Source organism: Narcine bancroftii, chromosome 8 (genome assembly GCF_036971445.1).
Source record: "Narcine bancroftii isolate sNarBan1 chromosome 8, sNarBan1.hap1, whole genome shotgun sequence".
Lineage (NCBI taxonomy): Eukaryota > Metazoa > Chordata > Chondrichthyes > Torpediniformes > Narcinidae > Narcine > Narcine bancroftii.
Genome location: NC_091476.1, coordinates 26238477 through 26261091, shown reverse-complemented (window position 1 = coordinate 26261091; position 22615 = coordinate 26238477). Strand labels below are relative to the sequence as shown.

General features: G+C 39.2%; 2 protein-coding genes across 2 annotated transcripts in view; one reads left to right on the top strand and one right to left on the bottom strand.

Annotated features, from left to right (window-relative positions):
• The window catches only part of polr1d (RNA polymerase I and III subunit D), a 63223-nt gene that overhangs the window by 19079 nt on the left and 21529 nt on the right, over positions 1 to 22615 (bottom strand). Inside the window, exon 6 of the transcript XR_011342976.1 lies at positions 6128 to 6214. The gene's annotated coding sequence lies outside the window, so the exon portion shown is untranslated. The remainder of the gene's footprint in view (positions 1 to 6127; positions 6215 to 22615) is intronic.
• LOC138740524 (endothelin receptor type B-like) overlaps positions 1 to 22615 on the top strand; it is a 46619-nt gene that overhangs the window by 20369 nt on the left and 3635 nt on the right. The window contains exons 2-5 of the mRNA XM_069893310.1: positions 5904 to 6435; positions 9932 to 10044; positions 10658 to 10862; positions 21796 to 21945. Coding sequence (XP_069749411.1) covers positions 5974 to 6435; positions 9932 to 10044; positions 10658 to 10862; positions 21796 to 21945 — 930 coding nt within the window. The 5' untranslated portion in view covers positions 5904 to 5973. The remainder of the gene's footprint in view (positions 1 to 5903; positions 6436 to 9931; positions 10045 to 10657; positions 10863 to 21795; positions 21946 to 22615) is intronic.

Genomic DNA, 22615 nt, shown 5'->3' with positions numbered 1-22615 from the left:
GCTCTTGACCAAAATTTTTGCATAAAAATTCCCTAACATGATAATAACTAAGTCTAGTATTCTCAGGTACCTTGAACTTCTCCTTCATTCTATTAAGAGTAATAAATTTCCCTACTTCAAAAATATTCTCAATCTTCCTGATACCCTGGCACTGCTAAATCTTTAAAAATTGATTTCCCATGGAAAACAGAATCAATCTATTCTGAAATAATGGTGTTTTTCTTGAAAATAAACCTCCTCCCTCAATCTCTTTATCAACCCTATTCCAAAGCTCAATTAAATGTTTCAATATAGAAGTTTCTCTATTCGCTATTGTTATGGGCCCAGAGGACCCCAAAACCCAGCAGCAATAGAAATTCACCAAGACAAATGGTAATTTAAACAAAAGTGTTTTTAAGTTTCTTTAAACATAAAAACAGGATCAAACTAACTTATTAGTATTAACTTAACCCCCTTCTAATTTTAAGCACATATGTATGTAATGTGTACAAGTTCAGACAAGCTATTTGATTCATAGTCTAATCTTACTTCTCACTCCTCCAAGTTCACCAGTATCAGGCGATCCTTAAACTGTGCACAGAATTCAACATTTATGAATTTTCACCAGACTCTGGTGTTTAAATATAAATGGTGACCGCTCAGGAAGGTTCTTGTTCATCCACAACTGATTCCTTCCGATCAGTCACTTCAGTGTCTTGTCGAAGAAACTTGCTCCATCAAGGTTTTCCAAATGATAACCTCTTCTTCCACGTCACCACAGAGTTCCTCTTGTTTCCCTTATTTCAAGTGAAATACTCTAGCTGGCCATTTCCTCTTGTATGCACTACAAGGGTTTTCAACAGGCTAAACTCACAACTCACAAAGTTTTCAAAATGGGGTTTAAACAAGCTGCCAGCTTGTTTTTAGAGCTTCTTCCAACATTGGTTTCATTTTTTTTTCCAGTTATCTTAGGCTTAGGCATCTGTAAAGGTTGACCAAGTGTTCCCCTTCAGATGAAGACATATTCACAGTTTTTGAAGTCTTCAGGTACAAAAGAAGAGATTTCTCCAGGTGATGATGGTGGTATAGGGGTCAATTTTACTACAGTCTCCCTTAGCCTGCTCAAGTTCCTTAGGATCATTGCTGGAGTTGGAATGGTAGGGGACAAACTCCCCTGGAACCACCAACGGTGTGAGCTCCGCAGATGAAAATTGGAGGCCCTCCTTTGGAGTTATTCTAATGCCCAGTAATACCATGGCAACTTGTCAGTCTAGTTCGGGTCCTCTAAATGAGCCATCAAGGCTGACTTGAGATGTCGATGAAATCTTTCCACCATTCCATTGGCCTGGGGATGATAGGCATTTGGATGATGAATTGTTGTACTGAGCAAGCAAGACAAGGCTGTCCACAGCGAGGAAGTAAATTGTGGTCCTCTATCCGAAGTAACGTGCCGGTAAACCAAAACGGGACACCCAGAAACTCAGGAACACCCAAGCACAAGTGTTTGTAGAAGCATCTACCATAGGCATGGGCTCAGGCCACCACGTAAACCTGTCTATTACTGCAAGATAATGGTATCCTCTTGAAACAGGAAGCAGACCAATGATGTCCACGTGGACATGAGCAAAATGCCAAGTAACTGCCAGGAAAGACTGCAGTGGTGCCCTTAGTATGCCTAGTTCCTCCATCTTGGCAAACTCTTCCCTAGCTAAGCACAACTTCTCTGGAGGCAAGCAGCAGACAATAGCATGGATAGGAGGGCCTTTCGTACAAATGCAATGTGTAACACCATGCTTTGCAGTGGAGACAGATAATTGTAGAGTAGTAATCTCAGGGAAATCTTCCAACAGCTTGGAGAATTTATCTACTGGTTTACCTAACATTTGAAGGTGCAGAGCAGGGGTAGAGGCATCTCCAGAGGAATAGTCTGAAAAGTAGTTGCATCTTTTAAGTCAATGAGGAATGAATAAGCCCGAAGAAAATCTGCACCAAGCAAAGGTCAGGATACTGCTGCTATAGTAAATGGCCAATTGTAGAGATAATTGTTGAACTTGACATTCATTTTCCTGATGTCAAAGATCAGAATGTTGGAACTGTTAATTGTTTGTAGTTGCAGGTCTGGGGTAGGATGATGTGCATCAAAACTGGTGGGTGAAAATACACTAACTTCTGAACCAGTGTCCACCAGAAATTTTCACTGGGACAACTGGTCCCATACATAGAGTAGGATGCAGTTTCTTGCCAACTGCTGAAGCCCTTAGTGGTGGTTTGCCTGGGCATTTCCTGCAAATGGGCAGGGTAGAAAGCATTTCTGGGCATTTAACTCCCCACCCCTCCCCCCCCACCCCCCATGCACGTGGTAATAACACCAGGCTGGTTGCTTGTCTTGGGGTGTTTCCTGCTTGTAGGGAGTGATGTGTTAAGAGCACTAGATTGTGACACAGGATCAAAATCAGAAGGGTTCCAGGGGAGTTTGTCCCCTACCATTCCAACTCCAGCGATGATCCTAAGGAACTTGAGCAGGCTAAGGGAGATTTGTCTTTCCTTGCTGTGGTTTATAGCCTGCCAATGAATGTCTGCCTCTGCTGCCTCAGCCCTTGGGTCTTCAAATGAACACTTGGATAACAAGTGCCTAATATCATCTGCCATTTGCTCTAAAAAGAGCTGCTCGAATAACATATTGGGCCTTTCGTCAGCTGCCAGGAACATTAGTTCTGAAGGGGCGTGGTCTCCCAATCCATTGATATGTAGTCATTTTGCAGCCCTTTCCCTACAGGACATACCAGATACACATAATAAAAGTACTTTTAAAGCATCATACTTGCTGTTACATGGTGGACCGCATAGGAAGTCACCGATCCTCTTAGGGACGGCTTGGTCCAGGATGTTGACAAGATGGTAATAATGAGTGGTGTCCAATTCGACTTTATGAAGGTGAAATTGTGCTTCAACCTGTTGGAACCACAGGCTCAGCCATCCAGAAAGGTGATAACTTCAAGGCAACAGCTTGCAGAGTCCATGTTTGTCCAAAAATATGTTTTTGGACTCATCGGGATCACCATTTGTGGCCACTGGAATCGCAGTGGACAATGACGAAATAACCACACAAGGCGTTTCTAGAAGTTTAATTGGCATCTGCACGAGTTAAACACCCTGACGATATTGAATTCATGCCCTTAACTCTCGCGCATGCATCAAACGAGCTAATATTAATGTGAAGCCACTACACCTGCTCCAAACGAAGACTCATGCATGAGCACAGTAATCAAGATGTCCACACCCAGCCAATGAACCCTGGGTCGCTTACTAACATGATATCTTTAATCAGGAAGTGATGGTTATCCTGGGACTAAACAAAAAAAAGGATAAATTTGACTCTATTCTTTACCAGCATGGAGAAATTGCAATGGCCAATTTTATAATGTTAATCACAGTAGAGATTATTGCATTTTTGCTTTCAAGATAGAGTTTGATCAATTCATAAGTGGGCTCAGAAAAATAGGCTCAGCACCTCTTCTTCTGTATTCATAATAATTATATGCTTAACCAGAATTTCATTTTCTCGTACACAATGTAATAAAGCAAAAAAACAGCAGGTAGTAATCATTTCAAATACTCTTGTGATGACATAATGTTTGTTTTTGCAATAAATATAGTTTCAAGCAAATGCATCATAAAGACACATTTTATGAAATTTTAATTACATGGTACAAAGATCAACAAAAATGTGTTATTTCACTAACATTTTAACTCCAACCCCAAATTATAAAAAGGTTAATCGTAGACTATAATAGAACCAAGAAGGTTTTGAATTACATCTTTTGCATTAATAAATTGAGAATCAAAAACTTTGAAATTGGTTAACATTGTCCTGAATGATTTAAGAGATCATAGGTTTAAAAACCTCTTGTGCACTTGATCTGGGGTTGTCACCCAAAGGGAATGACATGCTGTCAGTTTTAAGGCAAGACAAATTATTTGCCCCACCATAAGATCTGATGATATTACTCAAAAATTAATGGAATGTAATGTTCCTAGTAAGTCAAGAGTTACCTTGAACAAATGTTGGTGAATTTAGTTTATCCAATTGTCTTATGACTATGTTCTTGCTGTGTGAAACAGCCACCATTTGGACACAAATGCACACTATCAGACTTAATGATACAGAGAAAAAAAAGGTGCTTTCAGTATCCTAAAGTTTTGAGCTACATAAATGCAAACATTATAAGGGGGAAAACACTACTAGCACTTAATATGAAACTCAAGTTTTTATTTAAATTTCTTTAGTTCTGGAGTGTGCTGAGGAGATGAAATCTGGAGTACTCCTTATTCAAGGATGGACGTTTGTACACAAAAAGCAGTTCAGAGGTTTACAAGATTAATACCTGGAATGAGAAAGTTACCTTGCAACAAACAGATAGCCGAGCCTTGTATTTACTGGAGTTTAGGAAAGTAAAAGTGTTTGAGGGTTGTCCAGGTAGATATGGAGAAGAATTTCCTCCTGCAGAAGAATCTAGACCGTAAAGTCATTATATAGAATAAAAGTTTGTTAATTCAAGCCTGAGGTGAAGCTAAAGATTTCCTCAGAAGTTTGTGAGTCTCTGATCAGTCTTTGTGTTTTTTTTTTAAAAAGGAAGAGGTTCATAGATTCCTGACGAACAAGAGGATAAAAAGCTTACAATGGACAGATGAGAATTCAGAGCTAAGATCAGTCAGATATTAACTGGCAAGAGAGGCTCAGGTACTGAATGGTAATGCTCCTAATGTAAGCCTTTAGTTCCAACTCCAAGGTAGAGTATATGGCTAATGGTCGGATACTTAGCAGTCTGGATCCAAATCCATAGATCTCTCAAAGTTGCTGCACAGGTTGAGAGGATAGTTAAGAAGGCCTATGGTATGCTGGGCTTCATTAGTCGGGGGATTGAGTTCAGAAGTCATAAAGTAATGTTGCAGCTCTATAAATCTCAAGTGAAACCACACTTGGAATATTGTGTTCAGTTCTGGTCACCTCATTACAGGAAGGATGTGGAAACTACAAAGAGGGTGCAAAGGAGATTTACCAGGATGTTGCCTGGATTGGAAAATATGTCTTATGAGGCAAGGTTAGCAGAGCCAGGGCTTTCCTCTTTGGAGCGAAGAAGGATGAGAGATGATTTAATAGAAGTCCACAAGATTATGAGAGACAGAGATAGGTGGACAGCCAGCACCGTTTTCACCAGGATGAGACTAACAAACACCAGAGGACATCTATACAAAGTGAGGGGAGGAAAATTTAGGGGAACCATCAGGGGTAAGATTTATTTTAAAAAAAAACCAGAGTTGTGAGAGGCTGGAATGCATTGCCTAGGGAGGTGGAGGCCGGAACAATAGAGACATTTAAGAGTCAGGCACAAGGATAAAAGTAAAATAGAGGGTTGCAAGGTAGGAAGTTTTTTTGGGGTAGATATTTGTACATTAGCACAATATTGTGGGCTGAAGGGCCTGTACTGTGCAGCAATGTTCTATGTTCAATTAATGATTTTAATAAGTGATGAATTAATTGTTGCCCATATTGTTAAGACTGAAACAAAGTGCATTAAAGAAAACTAAGTGACAATAACAACGCATCAAAATCCTGTTTCAGATTCTGAGCCAATGCAGCCAGACAATTCCAACATTTAATTCATACCAAATGTAGACTGAGGAAACTAATTAAAAAGTGATTGGTCCTTTAGAAATGCATTCCAAAGTCTGCAGCTAAGATGGATTTACAAACTTATCATTAACACAAGTTGATATTCTGAGTTTTTGAGTTGGAAGATTCATTTGATTGCTGCAGCATAGAATGGTAATGGCTGCACTGATTATGGAGACTATCAGAAGTCAGAAATTCCAAACTGTTTTCGTAAGATCTTATTTTTCTTCTTTGTTCTTTTTTATTTTAGCTCCCCGCAGAAGACATCTTCATCTCCACTATTTAAGCACAACCAGTTACTGCCTTATTTTAATGATCAAATGGCCATGATGAACACTGTAGTGTCTTTTACACTTCTATTAATCTGTCTGAACATCATCATTCATGGTCAAGAAGAATCTTCCAAAGATACACCCAAAATTAATTTTATTACAGAAAATCTAAAGCCAAACAGAACAATTTCTTCAAGCTTACCAAGGCCAACTGCAGTCCTGTTGTACACAAATGGACATCAAAATCCGAAGGGACCCGCAGAGAAAACATCTCGGTCTTCAACTCCTCCTATGTGTATTAAACAGACAGAAATACGACAAGCTTTTAAATATATTAATTCTGTAATCTCCTGTATGATCTTTGTTGTGGGGATAATTGGAAATTCCACATTGCTCCGAATCATCTACAAGAATAAATGCATGAGAAGTGGACCAAATGTCTTGATCGCCAGTCTAGCTCTTGGAGATTTGATCTACATCCTGATAGATATCCCAATTACTATTTACAAGGTATTACAGAAATAGAAAAGAAGCAAAAATATGGTTTTTGTTGTACAAAGAGAATGGACAAGTTTTAATATGGGATTAGATTTCATTAGCAAAGGTGTGTACTCAAGGAATAAATTAGATACTACTTTAAAAAAGGCTAAAATGTACAGTGGAAAGGAGCTTGCAGGGTATGAATAATAGTGAAATTGATAGTTGTTCATCACAAAACTGCAAGCGTATACGCTTGTATAAAACATGCAAAATAAACCAAGTCACACATGAAATACAATTGGAACCATAATTAACACATCAAATTGATTCATCCCAGGTTTCAAACTGAGCTAAGACCAAAGATAATTCAATGTATCAAGTGAATACTATGAACAAACAGAAACTACTGGCCTAATAAGGCAATAGTATAATAATTAATGAGGTGGGTCATTAGGCTATTTAGCAATTTTAATCATTTTATCGTAATAGCACAGGGGAGCATAATACTGATGGAACAGAAACATTACAAAGCTATTAAGTATTTCATGCTAAATTTAGGATTTCACTCATGTCTAAGCACAATTACTGATGATTTCTTCCTTTATGCTATGACACTATATCCTGAGTTTATATCTCTTCATAATGCACACATTACTCTTGGTGTTACTAAATATTGAGCTGAACCTCCTTTGACATCCTCAGATTGTTGTCATTTTCTCTACACAATATTAAACTTCCAATGTACTGAAATTCCCAGACAAAAAGGCATCTCTCCTATACTCCAGGATTTATGGCAGCTGCCAACTCACCAGGGTGCAGACGCAAATCCAATATGCTGCATGAAACCGAAATCAAAATGCTGGGGGAAAAGAAATCAGCCAGTCTAGCAATACCTCTGGAAAGATAAACCAGTGTTTTGGGTTGAAGATCTTTCATCAGAACAGAGAAAGAGGGAAAGCAAGTTAGTCTAAGTAACAGGGAAGGTGGAGGAAGACAATGGACAGAACAAAAAGAATGTCAGTCATGGGGTGAAACAATGGGCAGCCATTGAACAAGGCTTCTTTGCCTGTGTAGAGTTGTTAATGATGTGGTCTGAATTATGTTGTGCAGCCTGGCTTACTGGCACATACTGAGCAGGCCAAAGGGGGAAAAAAAAGGAGAGGAATGGCCAGCATCAATGTCCAGACCTGATGCAAACCAGAAAGACCAAGTTATCGAAAATTGGAAGATTCAATATTGAGTCATGCAGACTGCAACTTGCCCAGAGAAAAAGGGTTTTGTTTACAATTCCAGCTTCTGTAGATAAGTTTTACAATTTTCTGCTCAACTTGAATTTAGCATCTTTCCCCAAATCCTATTTTGCAAGCAATTTTTTCCACTTCTAAAAGTAGTTCACTTTATCAACAATTAAAATCTACCTCCAACCTCATCAGATCAACATGTGATAATTTTGTACTTTCCCTGGTAGCTCCATTGTCTCAGCATTAATCATCAGAATGCCACAATTCATCGTGATCATAGTTCCATGCACCATAGCAGATTTTGGCCCCATTGTCCATTGGCTTTCTACCCCTGGGGAAATCTTCATTCTAATGTTTTAAACCTTCCTGCATTTTAATCACAGCAATCATTGTCCCATATCTCTGTCATGCCTTATGGAAAATGTGCTATGTAAGTAATGTAAATAGGATAGTTCATACAAGAGCAATATCTGAAACAAATTTAAAAAAGACTAAATTGTTACACGAAACTGCCTTTTCAAACAAACTATGTTGAAAAACAGCTATCAAAGTACAGTGACACCATTTTTTAAATTATTTGTGAAAAAAGTAGATGTCACCACCAATTGCATATATTTTCTGCTCTTTTAAATAGCACTCAAATCTTAATTTAAACAATTTATCAGCAGTATTGTTAGATTGTGATCAAGTCAAAACACAAAAGTCTGCAGACACCGTGGCTGAGGTAAAAACTCAGCTGGTCAAACGGTGTACTTTATGTAGCAAAGATAAAAATTCATAATCAACATTTCGGGCTTGAGCTCTTCATTAAGGTATGGACAAAATGTGGACAGGCGCTCGAACAAACTGGTTGGGGATAGGGGCAGGGGGAGGAGCACAGTCCCAAAGATAGGATGGATAAGGGAGGGAAGGCACACCAGCAAGCATTGGGGAGGAGAGGTGGCTGTATGAATGGAGTGGAAGGGGGTGGAGAGCTGGAGAAAAGAAGACAAAGGGAAAGGGGAGGGGGGAGAACAGAAAATTTTTAAGCCAATCATATGGGTAGGGTATGTTCCTAGGAGCAAGACACATGTACCAATATTGTTCATGGATCACACTTGAATTTTCATTGTGAACAGTCTGTATAGAACAACCTCTCTGCAGAATGTTAATTCATCATAGGAATCCTAAAATGACCATCTAGTTGGAATTTCCACTTCCAAATCATTAAAAAGAACAAACATCTGCAATTTCTAGAAGTTAGAAATCAAATTATAAAATGCTGGAAATACTCAGGTCAGGAAGCATTTGCGGCAGGAAATTACTATTTCAGTTTCATGAGCTTCCTTCAAAAAAGAATACGTTTCAACAAAAGATCAGAATGCTAATTCTCTTTTTCTCTGCACTGATGTTATCTGATCTGTTGAGCCTCTCCAGTATTTTCTGCTTTTACTCCAGAGGCCCTGCTCCATCTATCACCTACCTAGGATATTCTCCTTGTAATTAAACTAGATTTATTTTTGTTTGTACATGGAACATAAACATTGACAAGGCTAGCATTTAATATCCATTCACATTTCTCTTGAGAAAGTCCATTAGGCCATCTTGAACCAGAGCAATTCTACAGTGAGTGTGCTTCATTGTGTCATTTCAGAGTTAAATGACACAATACATTTCCACATCACATTGAAGGAGAACTTGCATGGAGTGGCACAGCCAATTATTTATTAATTTTGACCCCTTGAAAGGTATTGACCGCAGGTTTGGCAGACACCGTAAAAGCAACTTCTGAGAGTTGCAGTAGTGCAGTTTAAAATTGAACAAGACTGCAGCAACAATGCACTGGTGGTGAAAGGATGGAAAACTTTAGGTTGATAAGTGGGGTGAACATCAAGAGACCATTTGTCCTGAATCTAACTCATTATCGGTCAATTGATCAACCACTAAGAATCCTAAATACACCCAACTAAATTTTTTAGTTTTCCCTTAAAACAACTCCAGGTGGGGAATAAAAGGTACTACTTTCAAAACAGGCACTATTGTGTGAAACTATTTCAAGATGATCAACATTTTCTTGGATAATGTATTGCAAGATGTCGAAACTGTGAACATAATTCTTTTTCAATTTTCCTTCAACAATACATTCATAAGCAAAAATGAAGCATGTTGAACTGGCAGAATCTTGACATCATGGAACAAAGCTCTCAATGCATCAACTATTTACTCAACATAAAAATCATATTTTGTTCCATTGTTTCATGTTTCTAACTTTTGACCAGTATTCAATTTTCTATTATTTTAAATAGCTATTGGCTCTGCACTGGCCTTTTGGAGTTGAAGTATGCAAGTTAGTACCATTTGTCCAGAAGGCATCGGTAGGTATCACAGTCCTCAGTCTTTGTGCACTGAGCATCGACAGGTAAGAAATGTGCCCCAAGTTTAGTATTTTTCATTTTATCTCATTCAAGCAACTGACAAGTAGATGATATAGTGATGGTCACATATTTAAAAAATTACAGGATTAAGCAATTACTGAATTAAATTAAACTGGCATCTTTGAATTGACAAATAATTTTTACGAAAATTCTAATATAATGAACTAAACTGTGACTGGGTTAAACAGCCACTCACTTCCAGATATTAGATTAGCTTTGATTCAAAACATGTTAAATAATGTACTCAATTATTACCTCTAAACTAATAAAAATTAAGTTGATAAACAGTATCTATATTGTGGACTGAAAGTTGAGGTGATCATTTCATCTTTTCCCTGCAAGAATGAAGTTGCTGTATTATGTATTGTTGTTTAATGTGCTATAAAACATAGGCCTAGATTTTCTGGCTGCAATAATAAAACTGTGCACATCACAAAGATGAATGGAACTATAAAGCAAACTCATGCAGTTAAGCATAGAAAACCATTTTACTTGGTATAAATTATGAGGTAGCTGGTATTTCAAACAGTCTTTAAATCCATCTCAGAATGACAATGTTGAGGATGCTTTTTTAAAAAAAACATTTCTTTGAAAAAGGTATCAAGCTGTGGCTTCTTGGAGTCGTATCCATGGCATTGGTATTCCCTTGAAGAAAGCATTGGAAGTGACAGCCATTTGGTTGATCTCAATTATTTTAGCAATTCCAGAAGCTATAGGGTTCAATATGGTTTCAATTAAGTATCGTGGAGAAGAACTTAAAGTATGTTTGCTTCATCTATCCCAGCCATCAGTATTCATGGAGGTAAGAGTCAATCCAAGCATTTTCAAACTTTGATATTAAATTTATTAGATGAAGAACAATAAGTGACTGAAAAATTGAAAATGACAATCCAATTTGCAGCAGATGCATGTGGACTGTTTAGTTCATTGCTATGTGTAATATAAAGGCTAAACTGAATATGAGAAGGATAAAAAGATTTTGAATTCAAGTCTTGAATGTTTTAATAGAACACCACTCTGTTCCAGATGCAAGGGCTTTCCAATATGAAGCTTGAAAAATAAAAGTCAGCTAAATAACCAACAAAATTACATACATCTTAATGATAAACAAAAACTGCAGATGCTGGAATTTCAGGTGAAAGCACCTTAATTATACAGTATCTTACTATGTGCTAATAAGTTTTTAGCTTAATGACAGAGCCTTATCTGCATGTTGCAAGGGTTACTTTGTACAGCATAGAAACCATGGTATCAGTGCTGACCATTATGTGAAATTAAACGAATCCTATATGCCTACACATGATACATATCTGTCAATTCCCAGCCTGTTCCTCTTATATGTTGCTCTCATATCAACTTCCACCATCTCTGCTGGCAATATGATTCAGGTACATCCCACTCACCATGCAAAAAAAAACACGCCTCCAAATCTCCTTTATACTTGCTCCATCAATAAAAGTCCTATCTCTAGTATTTTTGCCGCCTGTAGTGCACAATAGTTCCTTAGTTTTTCTAACATTAAGTGCAAGGTTGCTGTTGTGACATTGTGCAACCAGCTGATCTATCTCACTCCTTGTTGCAGTCTGTGATTCATTGTGGTGTCATCAGGAAATTTGTAAATGGCATTTGAATTGTGCCTAACCAGAGTCATGAGTGCAGTGAGAAGAGCAGTTGGCTAATCACGCATCCTTGACATGCGCCTATGTTGATTGTCAGAGAGCAAGAGATGTTGTGTCCAATTCGTACCGTTACGAGCCTAGAGGACCCGAAAACCCAGCAGCAATAGATATTCACCAAGACAAATGATTACTTAAACAAAAGTTGCTTTTAATTGTCTTTAAACATGAAAACAGGATCAAACTTTAACTTACTACTATTAACTTAACCCCCTTCTAATTCTAAGCGCATGTGTATGTAATGCATATGTAAGATCAAAAAGGTTCTTTGATTCACAGTTCAATCTCACTTCTCATTCCTCCAAGTTCACTGGTTGCAGGCAATTCTTATACTATGCTCAGAATTTAACATTTATAAAGTTCACCAGGCTTTGGTGCTTGAAAGGTAAATGGTTACCGCTCAGGAAATTTCTTGTCGATTTTCAGAGAGATTTGCTATTCGCTGGACACCCACAACTGATTCCTTGTAACCAGCCACTTCAGTGTCATGCCGAAGACACTTGCCCCATCAGGATTCTCCAGATGATAACCTCTTTCTTTAAGGTCACCACATAGTTCCTTTTTGTTTCTCTTATTTCAAGTGAAACATTAGGCAACCAGTCCTCTCCTCTTGTATAAACAACAAGAACTTTGACCAGGCTGAACTAAGCACTCACAACCAGTCTTCCAAATGGGGTTTTTCCACAAGCTTGCCAGCTTGTCCTGTTCCAGTCCCAGCTGCTGCTGCTGACTGTAAAACTGTGGAATTGATCCCTCACTCTCTCTCACACACAGAAAGTCTGTTTTACTCTATCTGCTTGCAAAACCACATGACCCCCTCAGAACAGCATTCCACTCCAGACAGCCTGTGGCTCTGACAATTTCTTTCATCTGTTGCCTTTTTGTAAACAGCAATCCATTAGTGACATCTCTTGGGCACTCTCCAAAGCTTTTTCAGAGGCTCTTGGCGCCAGTCTGTCTAGCATGAGCAGAGCTACAGTATTCTAAATAAGATCTGTTTTAAAGTATTTGTATGTGACCTACACTAAAAAAAACACTGCAATTTATCTCCCCAAAACATATCTATATACAATACAAACACAACATAATCTGTCACAGTACTGACTGTGCTCTTCCGATGAGGAAGTCTAGGATCCTGTTCCAGAATGAGGCTTTGAATTGGGTTTTGAATTGCCATAACTTGTACTACACTAAGGGTATGATGGTGTTGAAAGCTGAGCTAGTCGATGAAAAGTAGCTTGATGTATGTATGTGTTGTTGGTGATCCAGGGCTGATAAGAGAGCCATTGAGATTGCATCAGCTGTTGAGCGATTGTGGCGGTAGGTTGTGGGTTCAGATCATTAATTAGGTTTGTTTTATGTCTGGCCAAGTTCAACCTCTCAAAGCATTTCATTGCAGTACATGTGAGTGCTACTGGGCGATGGTCACTGAGGCAGCTCACTCTTTTCTTCCTGGGCACTGGTATGATTGATGCCCTTGTGAAGCAGATGGAACCTCCAACTACAGCAATGAGATTTAAAACGTTCATGATCATTCCAGCTAATTGGGTGCCACTGATTTTCAGTACCCTGCCAGGTATGCCATAAGGGCCTGATGCCTTGTGAGGACTCACCCTCTTGAAGGATGTTCAGGCGTTGGCCTCAGAAACAGATATCACAGGGTCGCCAGCTTCTGCAGGGATTCTCATTAGTACCATTGAATTCTCCTTTTCAAAGTGAGCATAAAAGGTGTTCAGCTCATTGGATAGCGAAGCATCACATCAATTTATGATGCTCAGCTTTACTTTGTAGGTTATAATGGCTTGAAATACCTGCCATGGCTGGAGTATCAATCAGCCTCTCGCTTCCCTCAGAATTGCTGAGATAGCCTTCTGTAGACTCACCAGCCTTTAATTTACTAACAAGAAAACAAGGCCAAAGATTGTGGCACAATATTGCAGAAAAATCTGGGAACTTTATGTCCTATTATTGTGAAACGCATCATCTCAATGCAAGTCTTAATTTTAAAAAAAATTAAATGGCGCATTGACTCGCCAAGGCCAGACGACAGCTTCTCTTATTTACCCCTTTAACAGGACCCTACCAAAGATCATCAAGCCACTGTCTCATGTACCATCGCTAATATCATCACTTCTGGTAATCTCACTCCCACAGTCTCCAAAATTGTTTCTTATTCCCACACTGGCTGGTTCTATCTCCTACCCAAGATACAAAAATTCAATTATCTAGTTAGGTTTCATTGGCTCCGCATGCTCCAGCCCCACTGAACTAGTATCATCTTACCTTGATTCCATTTCTCCCCCATGGGCCAATCTCTCCCGATCTACATCTGCGTTATCTCACACACCCTCCATTTCTTCAATAACCTCTAATACCTGATCTTGACCATCTCATTTTCACTAAGGACATGAAATCTCTCTACACCTCCCACACAGGATTCAAAGCCCTTCGTTTATTTCTTAACAGACTGAATAAGTCCCCCTCCACCACCACCTTCCTCTGACTGGTAGAATTTGTTCTCACCCTCAATAACTTCACCTCTGATTCATCCCACTTTCATCAAGTCAAAGAGTTAGCCAAAGGCACCCACATAGTTCACAGCTATGTCTGCCTTTTTGTGGAGTAATTTATTCTACAAGGCTCCTCAATTTTTACTCAACTATATTGACGACGATATTGGTGCTGTTTCATCCTCCCATGATGAGGTTGTGAACTTATTTACTTTGCAGCTTTCACCCTGACCTCAAATTCATTTGGCCCATCTCCGACGACACCCTCCTCTTTCTTGATCTTTCTGTGTCCTTCTCAGAAGACAAACTTTCTACATATGTTTTCTACAAACCTACCAATGCCCACAATGACCTCAACTACACTTCTTTGCACCCAACTCCTTGTAAGGATTCTATTCCTTTCTCTCAATTCCTCTGATTCTATGCATCTGTTCCAAGAGGAGGTCTTCCATTCTACATCATCCAAGATGTCCTTCTTCAAAAACGTGCCTTCCCGGGAGTAGTGGCCGGACGGTGAACTCCAGCCCTCTCCAGAAAAGTCGGGAAAAACAAAGGAAAACACAAAGGCACAGAAATAAAAGTTACAGAAAAGTGAGTATAAAGGTGGAAAGAAGATGGCGACAAAAAAAGAAAAATCGAAAGCAACGGTAAGAAGAGAGGAAGAGAAGACAAAGGAGGAAAAAGGTGAAGGGCTTACCTGTCCGAAGAGGCCCGCTGCGGAGAGAGAAACCCGCTCCCTCAGGTCGGTAAATAATGGACTACAAAAATGGCTCGCAGAGCCGAGCAAAAGTGCGCAACCGCGCATGCGCGAAGAATCGCGCATGCGCGATGCGAATAAAAAAAAACACCCCGACGGGAGGGGGGACCAGCTGGGGAGTCGATCTCCACAGCCGGCAACGACAGCTGCAGAACACCTGCAGCAAGAAGAGACCACAGAACACAATAGAAACAAGAAAGAAGAGGAGGAAAGGGCACCAAAGAAACAACAGATGGCCAACCCAGAGGAAGAAGAAGAGGAAGAGGAAGAGTACAGAGAAATAGAAGAAGAAAAGAAAGGCAAGATAAAGGATATACTTTCTCTTATTAAAGGATACATGGAGTCATTTAAAGAATGGCAAACACAGGAATTTAAGGATTTAAGAAAAAGAATAAACAACACAGAAGAGAAAATAAATAAAATAGAGATGACCTTAACAGAAATGGGAAAGAAAATGGACAAGATGGAAGAGCGGGCAGTAGCAGCAGAAATGGAGGTAGAAGACTTAAAAAAGAAATTGGAGGAATCTAATAAAAAAACTAAAGAGACACAAAAACTACTAGCTCAAAAAATAGATACAATGGAAAACCATAACAGAAGAAATAACATAAAGATAGTGGGCCTTAAGGAAGATGAAGAAGGCAAGAATATGAGGGAGTTTATAAAAGAGTGGATCCCTAAGACCCTAGGATGTCCAGAACTACAGCAAGAAATGGAAATAGAAAGGGCACATAGAGTATTGGCCTCTAAACCACAACCACAACAAAAATCAAGGTCTATTGTAGTAAAATTCCTAAGATATACTACAAGAGAAAAGGTACTGGAGAAGACAATGGAAAAAGTAAGAGAGGGCAACAAACCACTGGAGTATAAAGGGCAAAAAATCTTCATTTATCCAGATATAAGTTTTGAACTCCTAAAGAAGAGAAAAGAGTTCAATACAGCAAAGGCGATTTTATGGAAGAAAGGGTATAAATTTATACTAAAGCATCCAGCGGTATTGAAAATATTTATTCCAGGACAACAAAACAGACTATTCTCGGATCCAGAAGAAGCACGAAAATTTGCAGAACAATTACAAAAATAGACTGAGGGAGGAAGACGGGTAATGAGAGTTAAAATGATCACGACTGATATGTATGTGGGTAAAGACAAAAATAGACTGAGGGATGAAGACGGGGAATGAGAGTAAAAATGATCACGATTGATATGTATGCAGGTAAAGAGGTATAAGAGTGAATAGAGACAATGAGCATACATGAATGTATCTGTACTTAGAGGAAAATATAGATAGTATAGACAAGAATTAATAAGGGAAGGTAATGGAATAGAGAGAATAAGGAGGGAATTAAAAGAGTGACCTTTGTGACATATGAAAAGTGAAATCTTTTCTGGGGGGGCGGGGTGGGGGGAAATAGCGGTCACTGCAAAATCAGTTGACGCTTGCGAGTGGATTCGCAAATCCAAATGGAGAGGGGAGATGTGGTTGTCCGACAAGGGATAAAGGACAACTCAGGAGGGGAAGGGGAGATTGGGGATAAATAAGATAGAAATAGGAGAATAAGGAAAATGTTGGATGTTGTAGGAATGTTGTCTTATAAAGAGTTGAAAATAAGAAAACAGAAATGGAAAAGGAGGAAAGGTAATGATGGAAAAACGGAAAGAGAAGATAAACAAAATATAAAAGGGCTGCGCTGAACTATGACTTTAAATATTAATGGAATACATAACCAAATTAAAAGGAAGAAACTACTAAATTTAAATGAATAAATGTATTCCATTAGAAAAAATAACATATAGGTTAAGAAATAATATTGAAATATTCGAACAAGTATAGGAGCCTCACATTAAATACAATAGCGAAATCCTACCGGGGACAAACATTACCTAAGTTGATGGAAGGAGAAGGAAAGAAAAGAATGGACTCAGTAGAATTTCTGGTGTATTTTTGTTGAATGACAACATTGTCTGACTGGCTTAATGCAACCTAGATTGTATACCTAAACTGGATGAGAGGGGGGGGGGGGGGGTGGGGGGGGTGGCTTGGGAGGAGGGGGGGGGGGAGGAAAAAGTCACTGTATATGTGTGAAAAAGAAATAGTGTATATCATGGCTAATGTGATTTATGGTGTGAAAAATAAAAAATTAAAAAAAAAAAAAACGTGCCTTCCCTTCTACCACCATCAATCAACTCAGCACTTAGCCGATTCTCCTCTATTTCCCACACATCTTCCTTGCCCTTTCTGCCCATAGACGCAACAAGAACAGGGCTCCCCTTGTCCTCACTCATCAAGCTTCCAGCCTCTGGGGGGGAGTCACGTGATGGAGTAGTGGCCGGACGGTGAACTCCAGCCCTCTCCAGAAAAGTCGGGAAAAACAAGAGAAAACACAAAGGCACAGAAATAAAAGTTACAGAAAAGTGAGTATAAAGGTGGAAAGAAGATGGCGACAAAAAAAGAAAAGTCGAAAGCAACGGTAAGAAGAGAGGAAGAGAAGACAAAGGAGGAAAAAGGTGAAGGCCTTACCTGTCCGAAGAGGCCCGCTGCGGAGAGAGAAACCCGCTCCCTCAGGTCGGTAAATAATGGACTACAAAAATGGCTCGCAGAGCCGAGCAAAAGTGCGCAACCGCGCATGCGCGAAGTTTCGCGCATGCGCGATGCGAATGAAAAAAAACACACCGACGGGAGGGGGGACCAGCTGGGGAGTCGATCTCCACAGCCGGCAACGACAGCTGCAGAACACCTGCAGCAAGAAGAGACCACAGAAGACAATAGAAACAAGAAAGAAGAGGAGGAAAGGGCACCAAAGAAACAACAGATGGCCAACCCAGAGGAAGAAGAAGAGGAAGAGTATGGTGAAATAGAAGAAGAAAAGATAGGCAAGGTAAAGGATATACTTGCTCTTATTAAAGGATACATGGAGTCATTTAAAGAATGGCAAACACAGGAATTTAAGGATTTAAGAAAAAGAATAAACAACACAGAAGAGAAAATAATTAAAATGGAGATGACCTTAACAGAAATGGGAAAAAAAATGGACAAGATGGAAGAGCGGGCAGTAGCAGCAGAAATGGAGGTAGAAGACTTAAAAAAGAAATTGGAGAAATCTAATAAAAAAACTAAAGAGACACAAGAACTACTAGCTCAAAAAATAGATACAATGGAAAACCATAACAGAAGAAATAACATAAAGATAGTGGGCCTTAAGGAAGATGAAGAAGGCAAGAATATGAGGGAGTTTATAAAAGAGTGGATCCCTAAGACCCTAGGATGTCCAGAACTACAGCATGAAATGGAAATAGAAAGGGCACATAGAGTATTGGCCTCTAAACCACAACCACAACAAAAACCAAGATCTACTGTAGTAAAATTCCTAAGATATACTACAAGAGAAAAGGTACTGGAGAAGACAATGGAAAAAGTAAGAGAGGGCAACAAACCACTGGAGTATAAAGGGCAAAAAATCTTCATTTATCCAGATATAAGTTTTGAACTCCTAAAGAAGAGAAAAGAGTTCAATACAGCAAAGGCGATTTTATGGAAGAAAGGGTATAAATTTATACTAAAGCATCCAGCGGTATTGAAAATATTTATTCCAGGACAACAAAACAGACTATTCTCGGATCCAGAAGAAGCACGAAAATTTGCAGAACAATTACAAAAATAGACTGAGGGAGGAAGACGGGTAATGAGAGTTAAAATGATCACGACTGATATGTATGTGGGTAAAGACAAAAATAGACTGAGGGATGAAGACGGGGAATGAGAGTAAAAATGATCACGATTGATATGTATGCAGGTAAAGAGGTATAAGAGTGAATAGAGACAATGAGCATACATGAATGTATCTGTACTTAGAGGAAAATATAGATAGTATAGACAAGAATTAATAAGGGAAGGTAATGGAATAGAGAGAATAAGGAGGGAATTAAAAGAGGGACCTTTGTGACATATGAAAAGTGAAATCTTTTCTGGGGGAGGCGGGGTGGGGGGAAATAGCGGTCACTGCAAAATCAGTTGACGCTTGCGAGTGGATTCGCAAATCCAAATGGAGAGGGGAGATGTGGTTGTCCGACAAGGGATAAAGGACAACTCAGGAGGTGAAGGGGAGATTGGGGATAAATAAGATAGAAATAGGAGAATAAGGAAAATGTTAGATGTTGTAGGAATGTTGTCTTATAAAGAGTTGAAAATAAGAAAACAGAAATGGAAAAGGAGGAAAGGTAATGATGGAAAAACGGAAAGAGAAGATAAACAAAATATAAAAGGGCTACGCTGAACTATATGTCTTTAAATATTAATGAAATACATAACCAAATTAAAAGGAAGAAACTACCAAATTTAAATGAATAAATGTATTCCATTAGAAAAAATAACATATTGGTTAAGAAATAATATTGAAATATTCGAACAAGTATAGGAGCCTTACATTAAATACAATAGCGAAAACCTACCGGGGACAAACATTACCTAAGTTGATGGAAGGAGAAGGAAAGAAAAGAATGGACTCAGTAGAATTTCTGGTGTAATTTTGTTGAATGACAACATTGTCTGACTGGCTTAATGCAACCTAGATTGTATACCTAAAATGGATGAGAGGGGGGGGTGGGGGGGTGGTTTGGGAGGAAAGGGGGGGGGGAGAAAAAGTCACTGTATATGTGTGAAAAAGAAATAGTGTATATCATGGCTAATGTGATTTATGGTGTGAAAAATAAAAAAATTTAAAAAAAAAAAAAAGCTTCCAGCCTCTGCATCAAACATATTATCCTCTGCAATTTCCATCTGCAACATAATCTCACCACCAGACACATTGTCCCCTTTCCACAGGACTGCTTGCTCCAAGGCTCCCTCATCCTTTCCCACAAATTTTCCTCTGTGACCACAGGAAGTGCCACACTTGTGCCTACACTTCCTCTCTCAACAACATTTGGAGCCCTAAGCAGTCCTTCCAAGTGAAGCCACACTTCACTTTTGAATCTTCAGGAGTTATTGACTGCTTCCCGTGCTCCCATTGTGGCCTCTCTACTCTGAGGGATTGGATGTTGATTGAGAGATCGCTTTGCTGAACACCTGTGCTGTCTGCATAAATGACAGGGATCTCCCAGTGGCCAATCATTTCAGTTCTGTGCTCCACTCCTGCACCAACATGTCTGCCATGGCCTCATGTACTGCCAAACCAGGATCACCCTTAAATTGGAAAAATAACATCTAATGTTCCATCTGGAGACTCTCCAACTAGATGACATTAACAGCTATTTCTTCTGTTTCTGCTGGACCACTCTCCATTCTCTCCCTCTTCCCTATCCCTCTGTCTCCTTTCCACCAGTTCTCAACTCCCTTCTCTCCATTCACAGAGCTATCCCACCCTCCCCCGTTTTTGTTTGTGCCCTCCCTCCTTTATCAACCCATGACCTCCTGCCTGTGGGACTGTGCTCCTCCCCTACCATTTTATTCAGGTACCTGTCTACATTTTGCTCACCCCTTGATGAAAGGCTCAGGCCTGAAACATTGGTTTGTATCTTTGCTATATAAAGTACACTGTGTGATCTGCTGAGTTTCTCCAACATTATGTTTTACTAAATTTAATTTAGAGTCAGTCAGAGGAATTGAGAGAAAGGAATAGCATCCTTACAAGAAATGTGGTTGAGGTAATTGTGGGAGTTGGTATTTAAATTGAATTAAATGTATCTAAATCCAACACCAATCCATACCAGAATACACCAAATACTCCTTCAATTTGTAATAAATAAAATCCAAACTACACATGACAGCATGAAGAGTGCACAATGCCTCTTCAATTGAGAAACCTACAAAACTATGATTCAGTCAGGACCAAGTTCAGCAGGAGTTTGCAGAATTGCACAACTAGCCCTTCCTTCTGCTTCCTACAGTGCTGTACACTCCTAAGCTACTTCCCCACTCCCCCACAGAATGGAAAGCAATCACAGCTTCTTTGCAATTAGTTTACAATGTCCAAGAAATAGGATCAGAAGCTTTCAGTTGAAATTCAATCTTGTACTCACCATCATCCACATCTATTGGAATTGCTTGATGTGCAATCTGTTTTCAACATTTTGAATTTTGCTGGGAAAATTAGCCCACATTTCATATCTAATCCAGGATAGGATACATCTTATGTTAACTCCCATTACTTATGACTCCTTTTGGCATCCTACACAATACACTGATGTGATCACCCAGGCTTTAAGCATCATACTATCCTGTCTCCAGTCAAGGCTCACTCTTGCTCATCACCACGCTGTTTCCAAAATGCAAAAGACTTTGATCTCTAAAACATCCCATCCCTCACAACTCCAGGCCTCTCTCACCCATTTCACTGAACCCAGCCTTGCTTGGAGGTTGTGTTCTCTGGAATATCCATAAAAGAGACTGTGTGAAATGGCTGCTCAGCAGCACTCAAGGTCTTGGATGCTAAAGAGCTGGCACAAATAGTAGGTCTACTATTCATTGGCAAACAATGAACCCAAAGATGTCATTTCAGAATGCCAACATTTCTTGGACATATTATTTATTTTCTATTTTAAAATATATTTCACTTATGTTTGAGTAATATCTCTAACTGCTTCAGTCATATACTGATATTCCTATCACTCATTTAAAAAATAAGTTTCCAATTCATGTCCCAACAGGACTTCACACAATAGCCAAACTTAAAATTTCCTTTCGCCTCCAACATAAAATTATTCCAGGGTTTGAATATAAACAGATTGCAGTTCATGAAAGCTGTTGTTTGCCCATTATAAACTTATACAATTTGAGCTATTTTTGTGCAGTTTTACAAGAATGCAAAAGATTGGTGGCTCTTTGGCTTTTACTTCTGCCTGCCTCTGGCTTGCACTGGTATATTCTACACTCTGATGACCTGTGAAATGCTGAGCAGAAGGAATGGAATGCAAATTGCTCTCAATGATCATATAAAGCAGGTAAGACAATTGCACCATGCAGAAGAAATAGAACAGAAACAACATATGTAAATTGAAAGTCACGAAACTGAGTCTGAAAATTGTTGACCTTTAGCACAATACATTTTAGACCAGGTCCATAACTATATTTCAGCCTTTTCAGAATATATTGGAATAGAAAGATTTGTTACATTTAAGCAAGTTTGTTTTTAAACCAAACAGAAAGCTTTGTGAAACACAACAGATAATCTGATAAATATTGAAGGAGACAACTAACTGTTCTATCCCAGTATCATTCCCATCAGCTGACCCACCCTCATTACCCAGTTCCTTTTCCTTCCCTCATATGACTCCATCTAGCCACAAACTTAACTCACTGGGCCGGCCTCCTGTCCCCTCTTCAACTAATTAGCACCCCTCTTTTATTCAGTTCTATTTATCACTTCCCTTACTTATCCATAAAAGAGACTGCAGCAATTGGTCATCTCCACAACACCTTAGAGCCTCTGAATCTCCCTCAACCCTCTTCTCCCAAATATAAGTTCCATCTGTCCATCATTCTTCTCCCCACCTAGTTCCACTCACCACCTGCCAACTCCACCTCACCCCTCCCATTTATTTCTTTATACCAGCTATCCATTTTCAATTCTCTCAATTGATGCAGGGTTTCAACCTGAAATCTTGACAATCA